The sequence below is a fragment of the Onychostruthus taczanowskii genome, unplaced genomic scaffold (assembly GCF_017590055.1).
Source record: "Onychostruthus taczanowskii isolate IOZ18803 unplaced genomic scaffold, ASM1759005v1 scaffold142, whole genome shotgun sequence".
Lineage (NCBI taxonomy): Eukaryota > Metazoa > Chordata > Aves > Passeriformes > Passeridae > Onychostruthus > Onychostruthus taczanowskii.
In genome coordinates this window covers 168845-183354 of record NW_024498597.1, presented here as the reverse complement: position 1 = coordinate 183354, position 14510 = coordinate 168845, and the positions used below count along the sequence as shown (strand labels likewise).

Here is a 14510-nt window from a genome sequence, read left to right as displayed (position 1 = left end):
TGTCACAAACTTCTCCCAGGAGATGGGAGTAACCCAGATTCTTGCTAAAAGATCCCTTGGAGTGGATTACAGTGAAATGATACTGAAATGCTCAATGTGTATAAATACACGTACACAGGGTTGATTTTTGAACAATGTGGCTGCAAAGGAAAGCAGGTATGTAGCCATTTTATTATTTATTATCTATAGTAATATAACAACATGAAAGCATTGCAAAATTGTCACTGAAACTGCAGGAATAAAAGAAACTCCTGAGTACCATCTTTCAAGTTTGAGATAAGCAGACATTACTTTATTCCAGACAGGATGTGCAGTAGAAATCATTCCAGCTCACCTAGTTCTTTGCTAGACTTCTCACATATTTATTCATTTAAAACCCAAATAAATTCTCATTCATTGGGTTCTACATTGTACAATTCTCAGTACTCTATCTCCTATTGGATCCCTTTACCTTTGATGCTAATTTAGTCCTCATTCTTTGGTTCTCATATCAATCTTTTTCCACATCAGATGACTCCAACCTAATGAGGGCATATTTGTTAATGTCTGTTTATCTTCTCTGTATCTTCTTGCTACTCCCAACCTGTAGATGTGGATTTTTGCTGATTGAAGCCTATCAGGCCTCACTGAGCAAAATTCAAACCCTCAATGAGTAGTCTTTTGAAGAGAAACCTCAATTCCACCCCCCTCCCCTTTGGCAAAGGCAAACAAACACATGACTAAAGTTACTTTGAAAATTGTAAAAGTTACATGATTTCCAACAAAATAAAACCACAAAAATATCACCCAAGGACACTTATAAGGGAAAAGAGAAAAAAGGAGGGAGGGAGGGAGGGAGGGAGGGAATCTCACCACCCAGTTGGCCTTTGATGAGTCTTGATAGTTGGAGCTTAGCATCTTTCCCTGCAGCAGCATTTGCTGGGGTCAAAGGGATTTCGAGGAGCTGCAAAGCAGGCAAAGTGTCTTCATCAGCTCAGAGCCTCTGTACAAAGGACATGGCTGTGCCTGGAGCCCAGACACAGAGCAGCACCCCCCCAACCCTCACCCCAAGGGCAGAAACCACCTGTTCAGGAGCTGGTCCTTCCCTGGTGTCCTCTGCCATGCCTGTATAAAGCTCCATGACTTACCAAGTCACCGGTGTGGAAGCACTGAAGGTTCACACAGCTTCACTGCCAGCCCATGCAGCCCCTCAGAAATGGGTGTGGAGCATTGCAACGCCCCATGGCCCCTTTCACCTCTTCCTTTCACCCCAACAGCACACAAGCACCACCAGCAGCAAAACTCCTCAGCAGGACAGGATGAATCCCAGTTTTGCTAGTTTGTTCTCAGTTTTTTCTGTCTGCTTCTATGTTGTAAAAGGAAAAAATAAGTGGTACTTACTGTTGAACTGTTTCAACAGAACCTTGCTGTGGGTTACTCGCAGGTATTACCCAGACAAGAGCTGTACACAGTTTTTTCCCTTCACAAGAACTGCTGTGCAACCAGAAGGATTAGCACAAAGCTGTGAAACACTGCTGAACACCTGCCATGGCCAGCAGTGCACCAGAACCCCCTGGGAAATCAGCACAAGGACAGCCAGGAGCACTCCACAGTGGGATGGACAGGCAGCAGCATGAGTGGAGCACTGGCCATGAGGATGGGCATGAACACGAGCCATGGGCAGGACAATGTCAACAGCAGATCCTGCAATTACAGATGATGCTTTGCTCAAATAACAGCGAGAACATGGTGACTCTACCCACAGGTAGAGCTGACTGAGAGCTGCCTCCTTCTCGGAGTTTGCATCTACAGAAGCCTTCCCATCAGGCAAGTAAATAAATCAGAGGGCACATCAAAACATGACAAACCACAGCACACATCCCATTGAATAATTTCAAATCCAGACCACAACTTCAAAACCTGATTTTGACATTTAAATGATCATCAAATACCTGCATGATGACACCGTGCAGTGAGACACACTACACACTGAGATCTTCCATCAGTGGCTCAAACCTCTCCAGGCTCCAGCACTGATGCACCTCCAGCCTTGAAATCCAGTTTCACAAGAATACTTTTAACTTTTTTGCGGTTTTTTTTTTGAGAATGAAGTTAGAAAGCAAAACAAGGGACAAGGGAATACATCTGCTTTCCTCCCACTGGGGAAATTGAGAGGGAAGAGATGGAACCTGAAGGTACATCAATGCCTGTCTCTGCCTTCAGGCACCCTGGGCCAAGCACACTGCTCCTCCAGCCCTCCCCAGCTTCGTCCTCTTCCCCTGCATTTTCTCTATATGGATTGTTCAACAGCATCCAGAGCTCCCTGCTTCACACCATCCTAATGCTGTGCTTCCTCTGTCAGCTGCACTGGCTGTCCCTGACAGGCTGCTCATCCAACAGAACAAAAATTAGGGTCAGATCACACATACTAGGTACTAATATATTACATATATTGGTACTAATATACTGTATGTATTAGGATCTAGGAACAAAATGTATGAGCTCCTCATTAAACAATATCCAACACACTATTTTAAGGGTGTTTATATAACATAGATCTGGAAAATAGTACTTTTCAGACTTTAGCAACAGTTAAGAGAGATATATATACCTGACAAACTACAGTACTTGCATGTCAAAGCAGTGTGAAGGAAAAAATTCCAAAATTATTTTATTGAGTTATCACTAATTGAAACAAAGACTTTACTAAGAATTTAAACAACAAAAACCTATTTTTTATTTATTCCAAACACCAAGATACAGAAGTTTTCAAGTTTTGCAAATATTGCTCCAAAACAAAATTCTATGTACAGCCCCTTGGTTCTAATAGTGCATCAACAAACACGTGTGTACCCACAGTGCAATGTTTGCTCAGTTCATCAAGGCTCCACGTTGCATTCACTTACCAGTGATTTAAAGAAACAAAAAAGTGACCTGCCAGTCTGAACAGTTGGTCCAGACTAAAAATAACAATGAGGAAACTTGCAAAAAAAGGGACAGAAATGAATCCAGGCAGAGCACAATGAAGAATCTTCCCTGAATACGAGAAGTACTACTCTATTTTAAATAAATATTTTCAGTCTTTATCTGCAAGGGCTTCCCCAGCACTACTGAAGGGATGCAAGTCTCCAGGGTCTGCAACTTTATCTACCCATGGGAAATGCCTTTTCTTCCAAACCTCCAATACTGCCCTGAGCAAAAATAAACTGACAAGTGAAAATACACAATGAGCACACAGAAGCCATTGCTTGAGAAGAAATCCCCCTTTGGAGCAAGAAGCCAGCTCAGGGACTGAGTGCTTGAATGGTCTCAGACTGAATGGTTGCCAGCACAACTAAGCTGTTCCCACTCAGCATGTCCTGCTTTACAGATATAACCAGGGAACACCTTTTCTGGGCTATTTCACCCAAAAATCACCAGCTGCCTGCGAGGGGAGGCTCCTCTGATGCTGTTCTGAGCTAATGAGCTCAGGTACCTGACAGGAATGAGCCAAGGTATAAGCATTGGTCTCATCTTCAGTGAGCCAAGTGATCCTTAAAATACAATGTAAGCTTTATTCCAATTGTGTTACAGAAAAGAAAGTTTGTTTTTTTTGCTGTATGTACGTTGTATTCACTATATACCAAGTCAGTACTATAAAACTGTCAGACAAATTATTGCCTGAACTGAATCTTGGCATAAAAGTCTTAGTTTTACTATCTAGAGGAGCCTAATTATTTTGTTTTCTGAAGAAAATAAAATATTCACCATGTGGAGACTGTAACTCCTATCCTACAATAATACTGGATATTTCAAGTTTTCATTATTCTTTGCAGATTAAAAACATTACAGATATATATTCCAAATTTGTAATTTGTACAGGTATGGACCTTTCTGTTACAACTCTGAATGTTACCCTTTGGTAGTACCACTGAACACAATAAAATAAAGGTAACAAATCCAGCTTTTTAAGGACACCCTCTCACTGCAAAACCAGCTCACTGTGTTCCATAAGGAACTGAACTCAGCAATGTCTATGAAGGAAAACTGAAGTTACAGCCATTATTTCAGGAGTGGTGATCTGCAGCTGAAAGACTCTGAACCTCTCAAATGCTCACAACGTTCCAAAGGTTCTGTAAAACCTGACTGAACATCAGCAGCCTTGTCACCTACATCACAAAGTAAATACAAACTAAAAATTAAAACTTAAGGTATAAAAAGGGACTTAGTGAACACAGAACATTTAAGATAATAACCCACTCACTGTCTGCAAGGACAGCACCTCATGCATAGATCTTGAGGCTTTATTTACACAAAAACTGATTCCCAAAACCACACATTCATAGCAAGTCTTTACAATGAACACATCCAGAGTATTGAAAAAAATCTAGATTTCCAAACATAACCGGAATGGCAATTATTAACAAATGGGTAGAAAATATATCACATCCATGACAGACCATGTTGCAGTCTGAACTCAGAGCATGGCTCCAGTCCTTTCCTGGAGGAATTCCATACTACTGCAACGAGGGATCCCCCCAGCAACTGCTGCAGGAGGCACAGGATGGCTGGAGTCAAGAGCTCAAGAATACACACACACAAACACCACCTTCATGGGCTTCCCCAGTACCAAGTCATGTGACAGTGAGAGGATAAATATGGAAAACAATCATTTATTCTGAAAGTAAGTGCAATCCACCTGTGACTTCCTGCTACATTATTTACTGTAACAGAACTGTGGGTCAGGCCACTGTTACTTGAAAACCTCCACATAACACTTATAGTCAAGAGCTGGACATTCATACTTACTAAGTCTGAAACTGTTATAACATCTCCTAATGATTAAATACTGAGTGCTAGTATGCATAAACCAGAAGAAATAAAACATGACGTGAGTCACTTAAACTACACAAAGTTATTTACAACCCCTGTCAACCAAAATTTTTTGGCTCTTAGAACTCTGTTCTTCAGTGGCACAATTTTTAGTCAATTTAATGATGAAAAAGTATACCGTTTTGATGAGCAACTTGTAGGGAGTGAAAATTTTAGTGTAACTTAACAAGCAACAGGCAACCTCTGGAGACAAGAGTATGACCTTTTCCACAGTATTAGAATTGTCTAATAGACCTGAAATAACCTCTTTGCTCTTCTTTGAACAACGCTTCTGCACAAGTCCCTGAAGTCCATCTGCATCCCATGCAACCAGCATGCCAGTTTAATTTACAGCTTCAGAGGTGCTCCCATCCCACTGCAGCTCTGCAGGCAGCCACAGCCCAGAGCCCTCCAGCCTCACGTGGAGCAGCACAGCGCGATCTGCTGCACTTTGCCCAAGTCTGTTATCAGCTGCTTTATGCAATGCTTGAGCTGGGGGAGTCGAGCCAGTGGTTCTGGGGGTTGCAGCTCTCCTGTGTAATCCAGCCAACTCTCCAGAACTGCAAAGAAAACAACATCTGTCACTACTGCAGCTCTCAGCAAACAGCTCATCTGAAATCACAAAACAAGAATTCTTTAAATATTTTGTAAATCTTGAGAAGGCAGTGGGCAATATTTTTAACAGTTATTTGAGAAATCATAGAACTGAACCCCTTCACACCAATCTTTGAAAGTAACTTTTGATACGTAACCAAATAATCCACATGGGGATGGAGGAAGAAGCTGCTGCTCCTAGGAAAAAGCAGGAAAGGAAAACTCTGGACCAGACATCGTGAAACCTCATGCTAAACTTCTTCTGATCTGTGTCAATTTCAGGGCAAAGACACTGCTGTACAGGGCGTTTACACCATCAAAAATGGGACTATCACAGTGAAAGAAATCTGTCATCAACACGGAACACAACAGACCAAGATAGAACTGGGTAACACAAAATGGGGATGAAGATCAAAAGCACAAACCAGTAGAGTGCTCCACAAGGAAAATAAACTCCTGCTTTAAAAAGCTTCTTTGTGGGAAACAAGAAATCCCAACGAGCAGAGGACAAGTCAAGTGACAATGTAACATGCTCACAAGGAAGGTGGTCAGGTTGGACTATGATGAGTTCTGGGGATGTTGACAGTATTGCAGATGGAGACTGAAACCTTGGAGACAGAATAAATACCTCTACCAAGAGCAGCCACTGCCACCAACCAGATCAACAGGTAAATTTTACCCATGGGCAGCACCTGCTGCAGAACCAGCAGCATCACTCGTTGCTAACACATCCCATCTTGGAGTAAGAAAGTTCCTGCTCAAAGCAGCAACACACTGCACAGACCCCTGCTCAGCAGCAGGTACAAAAACTGTAACTTTTTGGAACCAGAGCTTCTTTGGGCAGTACAGCCCTGACTGATCTTCTTTACCTGAAATAGCCCTATAGCTGTCCAACTTTTCAGTACCTTACTTCCAAAGAGAGGGCTCTTACTTGGGCAGAAGTTGGATTCCCCTGCAAGTAAAGCTGCTGTTGTAACCACTACACAACCAATGGTCAGACTTAACAATGTAAAGAAGAACTATCCTGAGTCATTTAATGCAACGCAAAGGATTTATAAGATTTCCATTACTACGAAAATCTTAAAAGACATTTAAGTGAAGAATTTGGAAGAGACAGGAAAGAATGAGAGCCTTGTGCACTGAAGAGGCCACTCAGAACAGACTAACATAGCCAGCAAGGCCCTGAAAAACAGAAATGCAGACACACAGAGTTTTGGAAAATGACAAAAACCTAAACCCAAAAACACACAAACATGTTCTAGTACAACATCTGATGCAACTATTTAGAGATGACCTAGCTAGAACTTCTTCTGTGAAATTCTGCTCTTTGTTTTAAAATCCACCCCCCACATCAGCAGCATGTCTATTTTCTATTTAGAAAATGTGATAATGAAACATTGATCTCTTTGTAAGTCTGAAGAAGTAAAATTCTGATTAACATGTTTTGAACAGGTAGCTCAGTTAAAAAAAAAGTTTTTTTTAAACTAGAATAACACTACTTACCATCTAGCTCCTTCTCAATGAAATCCATTCTGTGTATGACTTCATCTTGCAGAGACTCCACGTGAGCTAAAAGATTGAGCTGCCACTGCAGCTGTGAGTTCACTACTCCTTCTTTGTCTTTTTCCAGCAATTTCATTTCAATAGCTTCCTCTGGAGAGACCTTCTTAGAGACAGACTCTCTCACCTAGCAGAAATGCACACATTAAATATTTGTTACAGTGAAAGAGAGTTGGGGAGCCAAACTGCCTGAGTCCTCCCAGTCCCCCGTAACAGCTGAACTCATCACAGGCCAGTGAGTGGGAGAGAGACAGACCAGATACACACACTAACCTGATTTGGGCAAGAAGATCTAAATATAAACATATTTTAATGGGCATTTTGCTAAAAAATATTTGTACTTCACAAGTATCTGGTTTTCTGAATGTAACATACACATGTAGTTATCTCCTTGCCACTTTTCATCTGGACGATCCTGCACTAAATCTGTTCATCTCAGGGAATGCTGAAGCTGTTTTTCACCTGACAACAATCAACTAAAGACCAAACAATTCAGGAGTGAAAAGGGATTTTTCCTTAAGAAATCTAATCTAAATTCTACTAAAACTTTCGCTGACCCATCTCCAAACAAGCATTACCATTCCTTATAAAACCTGACTACATCAGCAGTGCTCATTCTCCTCCCCTACTTTTCTCATCCTTCTGCTGAAATATGACCCTTTTGAAAAAAGCTCTTTAAGATTGGAGAACTAAAATATTTCCCTTTCTAGAAAATGTAACACAAGCTCAATAGACTTATAGAAGTTAGAAGCAGCAAATTACAACTTACATATGGATGAAATAAGAGCTATCCTAACCTTTAATATAAAAAAGGGGAACTCAGTATTTAATGGAATCATAAAATTGTACAATAGTTTGGGTTGGAAGAGGCCTTTAAAGGTCATCTAGTTCCAACACCTGCCACTACCCCAAGCCCCATTCACCCTGGCCTTGGACACTTCCAGGGATCCAGGGGCAGCCACAGCTGCTCTGGGCAACCTGTGCCAGGACCCTCCCAGGGAACAATTTCTTCCTAATATCCCTCTAAAATCTAGAGTCCTTCATGTTAAGGCCATTCCCTCTGGTCCTGTCCCTCCATCCCTTGTCCCAAGTCCAGCTCTCCAGGATCCCTTTAGGCCCTGGAAGGGGCTCTCAGGTCTCCCTGGATCCTTCTCTAGGTGAACAGCCACAGCTCCCCTAGCCTGCTTCAGAGCAAAGGGCTTCAGTCATTCCCCAGAGGGTTTGCAATATTTCTCACCCCACATTTCACAGCAACTGGTACTAACAGAAGCAAAATTTTTGCACTGGAGAGTAGAAAGGCCTCTACTAGGTTGACACGAGCTGACAATGAGAACCAAGCTCTGAAAAGCGAAACCTGAAGTGCTCCACGTATGAAGAAGATAAAGGACTATTCCATGCTGATCAGTCTTAAAAAAAATCACTTCAGGCAGACACCTTCTTTTTTAAATCTGGAAATGCTGCCTGAAGAACTAAAATTAATTTAGTTATTAGAAAGAATGTGGAAAGAAGAGGGACATAATTAGAAGCTGGCCTACCAGTGTATTTGGTAGTACCATACACACTTGGCCTGCTCTCTCTCTGCTAGTGTTTATGTTTCATTTAAAAGCACACAAAAGTAAGCAGCAATGAGCTACCAGTGAACCATAAGGTATGGTCCACACTCTTCAAACAACTGGAGGTCCAGAAGTCAAACTAGATTTTTAAATTATAAAATGAAGGAGTTGATCACATGGTATCATTTTAGTTGTTACTGGCAACTGAAATGTAACAGTTTAACAAAAAAAAACCAAAAACAAGCAAAAAAAAAACCAAAACCAAAAAAACACCAACAAAAAAAAAAAAAAAAAAAAAAAACAAACCCCAAAACAAAACAAAACAAAAACACCACAGACCAAAAAGTACTAAAAAAGGCTGAATTTGCAGGTTGCCAGAAAGACACATGCTCTTTGCCAGAGATAGCTATTTTCATAAAAATACCTTAGAGTAATTGTGTTTAGATTCATTTTCCATCTTGCATATTTCTTGGTCCAGATTCCAGCCAAACCTCTCTGAGAAGGCATCATCCCCATTTTCTCTTATTCTGTTTACTCCATCATCCATTGCTGATCCTCTTGTTTCCACAACCAGCCTCTGCTCTATGGCAGGGTAGTAGGCCCGAGGCTTCTGGTAACAGTGTTCACTCGTAATGTAAGATTCCTCCACAGAAGGAATTGTTGAGGGTTTCTCAACTGTCCCATTCCAAGTTCTATAACTTGCTGTCTCCTCTTTGCAACAGTTTTCCTCGAAGTGGATGATGTGTTTTGTATGGATTTTTTCATCCATCGTGATGTGCTTCCATGGATGACACCAAAGCTTTAAGTCAGGGTGTTCTTTATTTCTGTTCAAACATAAAAAAGTAAACCACTCAATTTAAATGCCAAAATGACTAAACAAGCTATCCTCTTGCATAAAGAAATTAAGTAAGAATAATTAAGAAAAAAAGGAAAAAGCCAAGTGTTTGGATTAAGAAAAAACTTGAAGAACAAGTTGCAAATAGACACATACAACTTCTCACCAACGTTGGCCCTTCATGGAACATTTTGCTTCAATATTTGCAATTTATTAGCAGCAAAAATTAATTTTAACAGGGATATTTTTAGTAAAGGTATGGTACACAAACATTGTACACTGCAGTGGTATTCCATAGTGGCCAGATTTCCCTTCATCTGCTCTTAGAAAAATTCTTATTTTAGTTGTCTTCAAATTGACTAATACATTATTCATTCCAGCAGAAGGGACAACGATAGGTATCAGATTATTACAGATATAACAAATGAAAGATTTAGAGTGAGCATTGTAACCCATGTTCTTCCTTGTGTAAAGCATCAAAACAGCAGTAAAAGGAGACCAAAGCATAATACTCTGCTATACATATCTTCAAAGGGCTGGCAGCTCATCTGTTACAGGCTGTAGGAACACAGCAGAGCAAACCCTGGCTCTAAAGCACTTGCTGCATTGGGCTGCACAGGAAGGGGGCTGCCCTCAAGCCCCCCTCTCTGTTTCCTTGCAAAGGTGGATGGACTGATTCTATTCAGCTGATCCAGCTTTTCTAGCTGTTCACCAAACCACTCAACAAAACATGACCACCTGACTTTGGCAGTAACTGCTTTCTAACCCATCCTGCAGGAGCTCAGGTTTCTTCAGTGTCTCTCAGAGGAAACCAAAGTGAGTACAGCAGCTCAGACTATTTCATAGCAGCACCTTTGCCTCTAGCGCTGGCACAGCAAGGATAGAGTTCCCTGGTGAACCATCCTGAAGGCATGCCTGGAAAAGTGAAAGCTTTCTGCTCAAGCTCCACTCATCTGCACCTAAAGAAACTGTACTTTGCTCAGAACAAAGCAAGGGATAATTTTACAAAAGACAGAAAATTTTTCTGAAAAAAATGATGCACCAGTTACCTAAGGATGAAAAGTCAAATGCTAATACTTGAATAACGTTTTAACTCCTGCCTGCTGAAGGTTCACACTCCCATGGCACTGCCAGGGTCACCTCGGGTCCTTTGCCAGCTCCTTGAAACACTGAGCAACCTCCCTGAAACACTGAGCAATTCCTAATAATTTCAGGCACCTGTGAAATCTTCTATCTGTTGAGCTGCATCAACAATATAATAATTATTATAATTCAGCAATTTTTCATATCTCTTCTAATTTATATCATGATAAAAAAAACCCAGCAGCTGAAGCTTTTAACCAGATGATCCAAACAGGACTGCACCTCACCTTTAATGAAGCCAGGCCATCATATTGACTTCAGCATGGGAGAGAAAAGGAACAAAACCTGCAGCAACCATCACAAATACGCCCAGTGCTCCTTACCTCAGAGCTACAGAAATCTCAGTTCACGACTGGAAAGCGTGAAACTCAAATGTCACCATTTAAAAAACAGGCCCAAGGAGTGGCCTTAAATATTTGTTTCAGTCTCCAAAAAGGAAAGAGATTACTTAGAGATCTAAATAAAAGGATCCCATAATGGAAAAGCAAAACCCTATGTTAAAATGGCTCCTCTCTTTCTTTAAGCATTATTCCATGTCAGTGGACCTCCTGCACCACCACAGATTTGGAGGGGGGGGGGGCGTGTCTAAAGAAATGCCAAAATCACTTTGTTTTCCAAATAGCTACTACCGTGCAATTTATCAACGAATAAATTACAATTATGGAATTCAATAAATTTAAAACTGTCGTATTTGAGTAAATTTTTTTTTTTGGTCACCAGAACCCAAGGATGACTTTAAATAGGAAAATACACAAAAAAGTTGACTTAATAGAAAAAAAATCTTTGATGTAAATAATTATTATTTTCTGTAGATATAGCTGAAATGACCTCTCAGAAATTAATTACTGCAAGTTGCTGAGAGTGCAACCACTCTCCCACTGCACCAAAGCAAGATACCTTACCAAACAAAAAGATCTGATTCCTCTTGGACAAGCTATGACCAGATTTCCTGGAATGGTGAAAGCAAGTGCTGTAAAAATGGTGCCATGGGTTGAAAGTCTATCCTTACTCTTACTTCTTACTTAAAATCCATTTGGGTGATTCAAGAAAAACTGTCATTAGTTTTGTTAGTTTAACCCTTTCTATACACATTGTCCATTTACACTCATCCCATTTAAACAGTTTTCAAACAGCCAAGTCCTTTCCCAATATCACATCAGCAATTCAAACTATATTATAAATCCCCACAGCACAAAAGCAAGCCTGAATTTCTGCTTATTTTTATACTTGCAGTCTAATTACCAAGGAGAACATGTCAGCTGGTACTTAAATACTGCTTACTGTAATATGCTCATCTTCAGCTGCAGCCCATGCAGGACTTCGATCACTCGCTGTACATCACCAAGCAGCTGGTGAGTGGCCACTATCTTCTTGGCATTCTGGTGGGAGTAATTTTCTTCCAAAAATGCTAAGCCATGCATGTGACCATTACTTAACCACTCCTTTTCATACCAGTACTTTAAGCTGGACCTCTGACCTAAAGTAACAGTAATGAGTGAGTTAAAATGAAACGTTGACATTGCTGGTAGTAATTCTCATTATCTCTAGGTACTGCAACTTACTTGTTCTTATCAACAGAACCAAAGAAGATCCTGTAACAGCAGACATAAGGAATGAAGAAATGAAGAACTTGTAAAGTAGGAAACCAAAAACCTTTGCCCAACTGTAAAAACATTCAAACCCCAACTTCCACCAAAGGACATCCACAACAGGCAGTTACAGATGAGGCTGAGAAAGGCATATTTTCAGCAGGGTATTACACTGTCCAGTCTAACCATGGTTATTAAGTCACAATCTGACTGCAGCTCTCTGCAGACAGTAAAATGTAGAAAAAGGCAATCACCTTCCCAGTGGTCTTGTTTTTAACATCAACATGTACTAGTACAGTTGTACAAAAATACATTTTGAAGGAATCAAAGATAAGGTTCCAACAGAAAACCTGCCTAAGTCAAGCTATTGATAATTCTCTCTTAAGAGATATCTATATTATCTCTTCATATTGAATATCAGCAACAGCTGAAATGAAACAGTGTTGAATGTGATAAATGTCTCAACAGAACTAACTTAAATTGCCAAACAAATGGTATTACAAGGAAAGATGCTTGCTAAATTGCAAACACACAGAAAAACCCTCCATGTTAAATACCTAATAAAAGCTCCCCCACACTCTGTAAAAGGTACATTGACTACAGATATTCTCAGTGGACAGCCCAGCACCCAAAGAAACAACACATGTACATGTACAACACTGCCTATCTACAGCCCAGGCAGCAAGCCCACGAAACCAGAGATAAAACTGGAGCACAGACTGGGAACCATAATTGCAAAATGGTCTCCAATATAAGCAGTTTAACGTCAACTAGAGGAGAAGCTAAAAAAAAGAAAAAGGGAGTTACCAGACAGCAGAGTAAGACTGAGGCTAGCACTACATAGAAATCCATGGGTATTAGGTGGCATCAGAAATCATGATAGGGTAAAAAAGAATTTTGAAAGGTGTTTCAGCTCAACCTTGCATGCAGATACACTGTAATAAACAGGAAGGCAAGCAGAATTTTTGGTATGGTCAGAACCACACTGGAGATACTCCTGGCCAACTGCATTGGCCCTCCCTGATTAATTTCTGCATTGGAGAAGCTGACATCTGTGACAGAAAGTACAGTTCAGTCCACAAGAGTAAAACAGTGACTTTGAGAACTTCATGGTCACCTGAACAACTGAGGTGATGTGCACCCTGAGATAAAAAGTGCTCCCTTTTGAAGTATGTAACCTTAAGAGGAGACACCAGACTATGCCCACAAGCAATTGTACTACATAATCATCTTGATCATGTTTTTAAGCAAGGGTAAATGTTAACAAATCTCTTAAAAATCCTACCCAACTCAAAAAAACCTGAGTAAAACAGTAGTTAATAGTTTTTAGACAAAATTACACTAAACTTGCTTTTCACTTCTAATAGAATGAGTGGTGCTGTTACAAGTCCCAGCAGTTTCGACTAGAGAAAGCTCCTAAGTAAGAGTTACTGAATAGCCATGCTCAGTTTTAAAAGCCACTTTGTAGATTCATACAGCCTATTAGCTCACTTCAAGCCAAAACCAGTCACTGAACAGCTATCTTTGCAGTCAAAAAGTTGGATATGTTTTCCCTTTTCAAGACAGAGGTAAAAATTAAGTCTCCTCAAATGTAAACTTCAGAATCTTGAAATTAATAGTTAACGATGAATTAAACAAATGAAGCTGTAATCAGTTTCTGCACAAAAGCACTCACTGAAGTGTGACAACACAACTTCAGTTTGCAAGCGCATTTTAGTCCCATTTAAAACTACCTTCAACTGACATAAAGCAAAATATCTTTAATAGAAGGCTAAAATTCTAGAAGCAAGATACTGTATCTTTTACTGTAGTAAAAGTTTAAAATTTAGGTGTAGCATGTCTCCATTGCTGAGAGTACAAACAACAGCAGTGAACATACACACAAATCTGTGAGTTAAAGTACAAAAGAGTTGGTAGCTTTCAACAGCCAAAAAAAAACTGGGATCACAATCCAAATATGAATATAAACCAAAAAAGTATTTTAATCAGGTGAACAGAGATCCATTTTCTTCCCATGTATAACCATGGACTCAAGTCCAAACCTCATCCTTTTAACTTTCAGCAAGGCTTTGTAATAAATACAGTAGAAAGTCAGAAAATATTTGCTTAAATGTAACTTTACCTGCTGTGTCAGATGGATTAAGATGTGAGAAATGGATTTGTAAAGGATTCTCAAAACCTGATTGAAAGCTCACACAGTCTTGTACATCTGTATGCAAACTCTGAGGTAAGGTGTGCAGATTTAGAAAGGCCATGGAATTGAGATGACATTGTTGAGAGAGAGATTGAACTGGAAACAAGTTTCAAATGATGGCTTGTAAAAAGACCAGGTATTTTGGAGAACTAGAACTGCGAAAGATGCATTGTAGGAAGATCATATGGGGTAAAATAACAGGTGATTGGTGT

General features: G+C 40.2%; 1 protein-coding gene across 12 annotated transcripts in view; it reads right to left on the bottom strand.

The window, feature by feature from the left end:
• Positions 1 to 4248: 4248 nt before the first annotated feature.
• The window catches only part of PHF20 (PHD finger protein 20), a 64861-nt gene continuing 54599 nt past the window's right edge, over positions 4249 to 14510 (bottom strand). For all 12 annotated transcript variants that reach the window (XM_041398246.1, XM_041398234.1, XM_041398237.1 and 9 more), the window contains 4 exons: positions 11797 to 11992; positions 8962 to 9361; positions 6928 to 7111; positions 4249 to 5390 (listed from right to left, as the gene is read on the bottom strand). In XM_041398246.1, coding sequence (XP_041254180.1) covers positions 5248 to 5390; positions 6928 to 7111; positions 8962 to 9361; positions 11797 to 11992 — 923 coding nt within the window. In that variant the 3' untranslated portion in view covers positions 4249 to 5247. The remainder of the gene's footprint in view (positions 5391 to 6927; positions 7112 to 8961; positions 9362 to 11796; positions 11993 to 14510) is intronic.